General features: G+C 58.0%; 1 protein-coding gene across 1 annotated transcript; it reads left to right on the top strand.

The window, feature by feature from the left end:
• Positions 1 to 1,236: 1,236 nt before the first annotated feature.
• Positions 1,237 to 5,001, top strand: LOC132431515 (uncharacterized protein LINC03040-like). The gene is given in 5 exon segments (XM_069541073.1): positions 1,237 to 1,259; positions 2,891 to 3,071; positions 4,509 to 4,721; positions 4,763 to 4,849; positions 4,852 to 5,001. Coding segments are annotated over 5 exon segments (639 nt in total). The 5' UTR covers positions 1,237 to 1,251.
• The last annotated feature ends 3,918 nt before the right edge of the window (positions 5,002 to 8,919 follow it).

Here is an 8,919-nt window from a genome sequence, read left to right as displayed (position 1 = left end):
CCCCTAAAAGGGACTCCACCAACCTCATTCCTGCGCCTAGAGCCACTGTGAGTGTGTGAGTGTGAGTGTGTGAGTGAGTGAGTGTGTGTGTGTCTGTGTGTGCGTGCGCATGAGTATTCATTTCCTAGGGCAGCCATAATAAACTATACCATAGACCTGGTGTCTTAAAACAACAGAAATTTATTCTCTCATAATTAAGGAGGCCAGAGTCCAAAATCAAGGTGTCGGCAGGGCTGGTTCCTTCTGGAGGCTCTAGGAAGAGTCTGCTCCACGTCTCTTTCCCAGCTTCTGGTGGTTGCAGGCAATCCTTGGTGCTCCCTGGCTTGTGGCTGCCTCACTCCAAGCTCTGCCTCTGTCATCACGTGACCTTCCTCCCTGTGTGCCTCGTATCTCTTTGTCTACAAATCTCTCTCCTAAAAGGACACCAGTCATTAGATTAGGGGCCCACCCTAATCCAGTTAGATATCATCTTGATTACATCTATAAAGACCCTGTTTCCAACTAAAGTCACATTCACGGGTAGTGGGGCAAAAATGTCAACATATCTTTTGAGGGACACAATCCAACCAACAATAGTGATTATGACTCTGCAAGTTTGTGTGTCGTGCACGAGTGTGTGCGTGAAGTCGGGTGTTTATGTGGGTGTGTATAAGTGTGAGGGAGCAGTGAGAGTATGCATGTGCGTGTGCTTGTGGGAACACGTCTCTGGTTGTGCTCATGTGGCTGCGGACGTGTACAAGAGCATGTGTGTGCCTGTGGCCCGGTGGCCATGGCTTGGACAGCCTTCCTGAAGGGCTGAGAGGGGTGGCAAGGCAGCACGAGGGCCTCAGGCCTGGCTCCCTGCTCCCAGCTGGGGTGGCCCCATGAATCCAGAGGGCGGAGGGCTCGCTGTGAGAAGCAAGGACGAGGGTGTTTGCTGAGCTGGGTACAGACTAGTAGGCTGAGGCGGTGGCTCCAGGCAGCAGCGTGGTTCCCAGGTCCTCTTCCAGGAACGTTCCTAGAAGGCCCCTCCACCCAAGCTCCCGTCCCCTGCGCCCCATTTGCCTGGATGGGGCGGTGCTGACTGACTCATCCCCTCCCAGGGCTGGAAGCCAGCACTCAGCTACCTGTTGGGCCAGTCAGGTAGGGGCGGGGCAGCCAGACAGCCCCTCCCAGGCCCTGCCCCCAGGCCAATCTGGAGCAACACCCTATCAGCCCCAACGCCTGGCCAGGGCTGGACGCCAGGAAGTGGAGAAAACCAGCGGTGAGCACATGCTCAGGTAAGGCCCAGGATGAGGGCTGCTTCTCTCCTCAGGGCAGCTCTTGTGGGCAAATCCACCACCCAGAGACGGGACATAGGGAGGGTCTCCTCAACAGTTATGTGGGCTGGGCACCTGCTCTGAGCCAGTTACCTCCATTAAACTTCCCAACCAAGTTTAAATGGTGTCCTTAATATCCCCGATTTACAGATGCAGTCCCTGAGGCCCTAAGGAGTGATGATCTGCCTAAGATTCCACACCTTTCTTTAAATTTGTTGGAACTTTTTTATTCTCTCTGGAAATCCATACCCTGCCCCCACCTCCAGACTCAGACCACAGCTGCTCCCACTTGCCCACCTGCCCACCACACACCCTTCCCACCCTTCCCCAGGGAGACACCGAGCCCAAGGGGTGGGATGGGGGAGGGGGACGTGGTCTCTCATCCCACCCTCCTGGGCTGGGCTCCTTTGTCATATCCTGGTTTTGGTTTTGGTGTGGTGGTAAGCTTGTTGCCTGTGAGCATATCGGTGGGTTTGTGTGCACGCCACAGGAGGGGTCGTCTGGGCATGTGGTATACCTCCAGGTGGGTTTGCCTGCCAGGGACACCTGAGCGCACGACTGCAGCGGGACACACACTGCCCAGGTTGGATCTGTGAGTGTGCCCAGGTGCAGGTGTGCAAGCCCCCCGTGGGCATTCAGGAAGAGGCTGCCCCCCTGCACGTTTGGGTCTCTGCAGAGGGCTGCCCATTGCTCCCCCCTTACCAGGTCACTGCCACCATCCTCAGTGCACAGATTCCCAGGCCCCAGGTGACAGCCTGGTTAAAACTGCCTATGACTGGGGACAGAGACACCTGAATCTCAGGCCCAGACCCGCTTGCTCCACTCGCTCCAGGCTGAGGTGCCCTTGAGCTGGCATTGCCCCACCCAGGCAGTGGGAGTGTCCTCACCCAATGGGATGGGGTGACATGGAGGGAGGAGGGAGCAGCGAGGCTTCTCCCGCCCCCAGGAGCGCAGGGTCCCAAGATGAAGAGCTCAATACCCCAGCGCTCAGTAGGCTGGGGGGAGGTCCTGCCAGGACTTGGCACTGACTACAAAGTGTGGGGGGCACCCCCCAGCACTCCGGGCCGCCGGCTGGCCTTGGGGGAGGGGCTGTGACGTTCGGTGGCCTCATGCGGTAGCTAATTGCTGACCTGATGACTGGGCGGCCTGAGGAGTGGGGTGATGCCACTCGAGGAAGCAGGCGTCCTGGCTCAAGGAGGGGGCCCTGTAGGGATGGAGCAGGCCAGGCCTGTGCTCTGCAGAGGCTAAGGTGGCTGTGGCCGAAGGAGTAGGGGGTGGGGGTGCTGAGGCTGCGATCGTGGGAAAGGGCTTCTCCCCAGCTTCCCTCAGCTTCAAGGGAAAAGGGTTCAGAGGCTGGGGTGGGGGAGGGAGAGGGGGTGGAACAGGGGATTTGGGAAGGGGCTACAGTGGCGGGGGAGGGGGTGGAACAGTGGATTTGGGAAGGGGCTACAGTGGCGAGGGGGGTGGCGGGGAGGAGATGGTGGCCAAGACTTCCTCTTGCTTCCCCTTGCTTCCCCTCCACCTACACTCCCCCCACCTTCCCATCTCTCCCCACCCCCACCTTTGTCCCCTCTCTGGTCCCTGTGGCCCAGGTTGGTAAGGAAGGAAGGAGTGGATGGATGTCTCTTCGCACCACAAGGCCCCCAGGCACAAGCAGCCTACTTGGCCATACCTACCCTGCTGAAGGCCAGAACATCCAGGAGCTGTGGTGAGACTTCAGCTGTCCTCAAGGACAGGAAGAGAGGCACAGAGAACAGCACAGGCAAAGGCTGGGTAATGGGGTTTGTGAGGTTGATAGAGGACAGAGGCTTGGCTGCAATGGTTATGGGAAGAGAGGAGGTGGGCAGGGCCCACCTGCACCGAGGCCATTCTGCACCGAGGGCCACACTGTCCCTTCCTGCCAAAAACTGTCAGTAACCAGACTCAGAGATTCTCCCACATGCTGGCCACGGCTTCTGCCAAAGCAGGCCTGGCCTCAACTCCCGGACAGGGGCCAGGACCAGGTCAAGAGCCACACAGGATGGGGACCCCACCTCCCAAGTCCCCAGGTCCATCAACCCTAGAGAACCTGCAGCCCTGAGTGCCAAGAAACAGGACCCGTCCATCTGTAGGTCAGTCCTCTGGGACCCTGGCGCCCCCTGTAGACAGGAAACTACACCAATGGGGGAGGGGCCACCACCTGTTTGGAGGAGGAGACAGACTTGCCCTCAAGGAAGCACACACACACACACACACACCCCTTCAGGAACCTCCAGTGTGATGAAGACACAGACGTTGACCTCAAAGGTCCAATCTGAAATTGAGCTCCGTCCTCAGGAAGCTCCTATTCTGATGGAGACGTGTACTCTACCATCAGAGCTCCATTCTGAAGGGTGAAACACAGCATTGGGCTTCAGGAAACCTACAGTCTGAGGGTAGACACACAAGCCCCACTGAATTTTTAGGGAGCCCCCAATCTGTGGCAGACACAGATTAGACATTTTGGTGACTCTAGGGCTGCTGGAAAAGCAAATACAAGACGTCCAGTTAAATCTGAATTTCAGATAAACAACAAATAATGTTTTAGTATAAGTATATCCCATAAAACACATGGAGTATACTTATACTAAAAAAAAAAAAAAAACTATTCATTGTTTATTTGAAATTCAAATTTAACTGGACGTCCTGCATCGTTACTTGCCAAATCTGACAACCCTAGATGCCTCCAATCCGAGGGCGGGAGGACCCCCCAGACACGGAAATGCAGGTAAACATCTGAGCTTGCTCCTGCTCCTGGAGCAGTGGAGGGGCAGGAGGGGAGTCCTGGGGCGCCGGCTCGCAGCAGTTTAAAATTCCTTCCAGGCCAGATCCCTAATCCCTCGGTGCACAATGGCCGCCTTCTCCCCCGCCGCCCGCGCCCACGCCCTCCCCCGCGGGGCCGTGGCAGTGCCACCACGGGCCTCTTTAAGCCCCTTTGAAGCCGCCTGAGCCCCGCGCCGCGGGAGGCCCCGCCGCTATGCCAGCTATGCCAGCTATGTCCCCGCCGCCGCCGGCCACCACCGCTCCCCCATTAATGCTGGCTAATCTGGCTAATAAATAAACTCCCCTCCCAGCCTCGGCCCCCCGCTCGCTCCTCCCTGCTCCCCCAGAATTGATTTCAGGGCTCAGCTAGAACAAGCGCCCCCACTTCCTTCTGATGTCTCTGAGTGTTTTTTTCTCTCACTGCCCTAGGTCTGTTACCGCGTTGCATCTGCATCTCTTTCGGTCCACCTGCGCGCGGGGCGCCAGCCACATGGCTGGGTGCAGGGCACCGGACTCGAAGCCTGGGGAAGAGCCGCAGGACTGAGGAGCGCCCCCTGGAGGCGGGAGGAGGCCCGGGCCAAGCCCCCTCGCTGCCCCGCCCCAGGCCCCGCCCCACTCTGTCCGCGGAAGTGGGGAAGCACTGCGAGCAGCCACGGGACGGGTGACTCCTTGCCAGGAGAAGGCGCCGGCGCCTCCCGCGGCAGGAGTCGCTTCTCCGCGGCCTCTTTCGTCCCCTGCGTCCCTAGCCGGGCTTCCGAGAGTCTGACTCAGAGCCGAGCCCGCATCGCTTCACCTCCTACAACACACCCGGAGCGCGCGGAGAAATTACAGGATTGCAGGGGCACGGCTAGTACGCTCCAATTACCCACCGCCGCTCTCCTCCGCGGCGCTCGGCGGCACGGGGACAACGCGCCGTAATTAGGCCGCCCCTCCCAGGTCCCGGAACCCGTCCCCCGTCCCCAGTAGCGCGCGCGTCGGTTCCTCCCGCTGCTTCCTGCCGCCCTCCGGGACTGCCCCCTTGGTCCCAGGAGAGAGCTATGAGACCCCCCCCCCAACCTGGAGTGGGGGGAGGGGAGGACTTGGAGACCCGTCCCTAGGCCTGAAGTAGGGAAGCCGGCCCCTCCCCTCCCGTAAGCCTACAGTCTTTGAGATCTCTGCAGGAAGGGACTGGGAGAGTGGGGAGGGGGCAGGACCCTCTCGTAGACATGGTCACTGAGGCCGACTGGAAAGTTAACTGTCCCGGGCGGGGGTGGGTAGGGCACCCGGGCGATAGTATCCCATTTTGCACTGAAGGCTCAGACAAGTAAAGGCTCTCAGGGAAGACCACCCAGCTAGAACTTCCAGATCAGCTCATTTAAGGAGCCGGACAGGCTCCTTCCCCTGCCTGGGGAATTACATTCCTGCGAAGAAAGGTGATACCCCCGCCGCAGACTGGAGTGCTGGCAGCCGACCAGCTGTGGCCTGTTGGCCACAAGGGAGCTGGTGAAGTGTGGCTCAAGTCTTCCATCCCAGGAAGGGTGGAAGGAGTCCCTGAAGACACAGAAGCCAAGCCTGGTGGCCAGCACTTGAGGGGAGCAACTTGGCCGTCAGCTTCTTTATCCAAACCAGGCTCCAACCTCTCCACTATCAGGAATTTTTTCCTGATGCCCAGGGGGTTGCAAACTGATGGCCTTGGGCCAAGTTTAATCTTTAGTGAGGTTTTTTTGACCTTCAGTGAGTATGTGGTTTTTATATTCTACGGACAATGTGGGCTGCCCTCCCCATTGGCAAAGGCCAGTGTGGCCACACTAGGTCCCCAAAGGCATTTGAGTTTGAGACCTTGATTTAGACCAGCCCACCTGGCCTGCGCCTTTAGCCGTTTCCTCATTTTCTAGGATCTCAGTCTGCACTATTGCACCTTTGTAGTTTTTGCATGTTTCTCAGTAAGCGTGCCAAGATGAGTGTCCCTCCGAGCCCCGCCTTATGCTCCCTACATGTGGGGCCAGTGGTGGTTGCATATGCTTCTGGAAACCCCTCTGGCAGCCACTTTTTTCATCTTGAATATCTGTCTCTGCCTTGGGTAGGCACCAGATCTTTTCCAGCGGGGGTGACATGGTATTTTCTGCCATGAGACCAGAGGTTCCTTGAAGGCAGGATGTTGGATCTCTCCCTTAGACTGGGATCTCACTGAGGGCTAGGGGAATGGGGTGTGGAGGTAGTATCTTACATCATAGCGAGCTCCCTGAGGGCGGGGCTGTGTCTCCCCTCAGTCTGGAGCTCCTTGAAGGCATTGGATTGTCCCCTCAGACCAGGGCTCCCTGAGGGCGGGGCTGTGTCTCCCCTCAGTCTGGAGCTCCTTGAAGGCATTGGATTGTCCCCTCAGATGGGGCCTTTGCACCCATCTCACCCCTCTGGCTCTCGGCTACGCGTAGGCATTCCTCCCAGGACACTGTTTGTCACGCTTCGATGAATGAAACCTACTAAGAATAACTCAGTCCTTGTAGTCTCTAAAGGACAGGGGTGTTGGAGGGGGCGGGCGGAGACTGGTGATTGTGGAGAGGCTGGTGGAGGATGGACACAACTATTCATTCAACAGCATTTTCCCCGGTGCCCATCTGGACACTGGCAGGAGACACGGGGTGCCACAGAGCCCCCTACTGTGCCATTCCTGCTGTTGCCAGTAGGGGGATGGCTACAGGACTCCTGAGATAGAACTCCCACCCCCCTTCTTCACAGCCTTCCCACCCCAGAAGTCATCACCTCAGTGCCACCCAGCCCTCTGTATGCCTGCCACCAAGTGCCTCTGCCTGGAAGTCAGGTGCTTCGGGTGGGGGACTGCTTCCAATGGGACAGGCGCTGTGGCAGGGAGTGCCTGTGGAGCAGCCTTCATCTTCCTCCTGCAGAGAACTGTCAGACTGACCACGGGGGAATGGAGAAGCAGTCTCAAAATGACAGGAGGGCATTTGGTGTTCTAATTGGGGGATGGGGTATGAGTGACCCAGAGGATGAACCCCTGTCCCCCACCCCCACTCCACGTTTCCTCCCTCATCCCGCCCCTTTCCACTCCCACACCTCAAGCCTCCAGTTAAGAACTGAGGGAACTTTCCAATGCAGCTGTTCTCCTGGGCACTTCACAGGGGGCCCGTGGGGTGGGGAGGCTGTGACCTTAACCCGCGTCTCTGGATGAGGCCTTCCTGGCATTCCGCCCTCACCTGCCACCTCTTGAAAGGGACATTTCGGCCTGGTCAGCCTGTGAGCCAGGCAGCCTGGTATGATACCAGCTCTGTCACTGATCCCACTGTGACCTTGAGAAGCCATTTGCTCCCTGGGCCTCAGTTTCCCCTCACATAAAATAAAAAAAACGTAAAAAAACACATAAAAAACACATAAAATGAGTTTTGTCTAGGTTTCATGATTTTCAAACCTTTCTTTTTTAAAGATAATGGATCCTTTTACTTAAATAGTAACTTATGTGGAGTCTCACTAGTAACAGAAAAAGTTTGGGGTTCTATGGTCACAGTAGGAGTGGGGACCCAGAGCCCCAGTATTTAGTCCCTCATACATGTGCGTACGCACGCGTGCGCACACACACACGTGCACGCAGATTGGCTCCAGGGCACTCCACAGAGCCCACTTCACAAACCTCTGAACCCTGAAATCCCCTGTGCAAACATTCTGGGGCCCTTCCAGGGCTGGGAGCTCTAGAACCGGGGGTGCTGACAGCTCTAAGGATGAGGCAGTGACTCTGGGCCACCCCGGTGTAGAGAGCAGGGCTGAGGGGTCATGGGGTGGGGGGACAGAGCTGGTAGGGGGCGTCCTTGCCACCCCGGGTAATGCCACTGAGGCTGGCCAAGGGCCTGGGGCCAAAGCTGGGTCCATGCACACCCTCTGTGCCTACCTGAGCCAGAAGTCAAGTAGGCTTGTCTGGCCCTGGACCCCCTCAGTTGGGGGGAGAGGGGGACACATGGGGACTGAGTTCCCTTCCCCAGCAGGAAGGGCAGCAGGTACAGGCGGGAGCCTCTGGCAGCCTTTCTCTGGAATCCCTCCCACCATGCCCAGGGCAAGGGCCAGAGTGGCAGGGTGGGGGCTGAGCACCAGGAAGCCCCAGTGGGGTAGCATTCCCCACTGCAGGAGACACAGGGAACCTCGCAGCACCCCTAAAGCTGGACGTTTGAGGATTTGGTGTTGATGGAGAATGCAGGTGGGAGGGGGCCTGTCAGACTCTGGTGACAGGAAGGCAAGAGTGAGGAAAGGAGAGGAGCAAATGCCACACAGGGAAGAAAATGGCACCAGTAAGAGGCAGGCCAGGGCGTGGGGTCCCAGCTTAGGGCAGCAGGGAGTGTCCCTCCAAAGTGGGGGAACAGCGGAAGCAGCCCCGTCCCTCCTTGCTGGCAGATGGACTGCGTTCAGGAGTCACCAGAAGGTGCCGCCCCCTCCCTTACACGCCCAGGCAGCCCTGGAGGGACCATGGCTCCCGATTTCCCTCCAGGAGCATGTGGGGGGAGCACAGGAGTCTCCCCCAGCCCACTTCCCTGGGACGTATGATGAGGGGGAAGAGCTACCCCACCATCCTCTATCCCAAACACACACACACACACACACACACACACACACACACAACACACACACACTGGCATTTGTCCCCTAGAGACTTCACAGCCTCGGCCTCGGAAACTCAGGGGTCGCCACTGTGTGCCAGGCATGGCTCTGGGCACTGGGGGCTCCAGGAATGGGAAAGGCAGCCTAGGTCTCTGTCCCTGTGGTTCTCACATTCTAGGGAGGGAGTGACAGATCAAAAAGTTACAAACGAATCAAGTTCAGGTCATGATGAGATAACCACTGGAGTGGAGAGTGTTGGATG

This window comes from Delphinus delphis, chromosome 10 (assembly GCF_949987515.2).
Source record: "Delphinus delphis chromosome 10, mDelDel1.2, whole genome shotgun sequence".
Classification (NCBI taxonomy): domain Eukaryota; kingdom Metazoa; phylum Chordata; class Mammalia; order Artiodactyla; family Delphinidae; genus Delphinus; species Delphinus delphis.
This window is presented reverse-complemented; position numbering and strand designations above follow the sequence as displayed.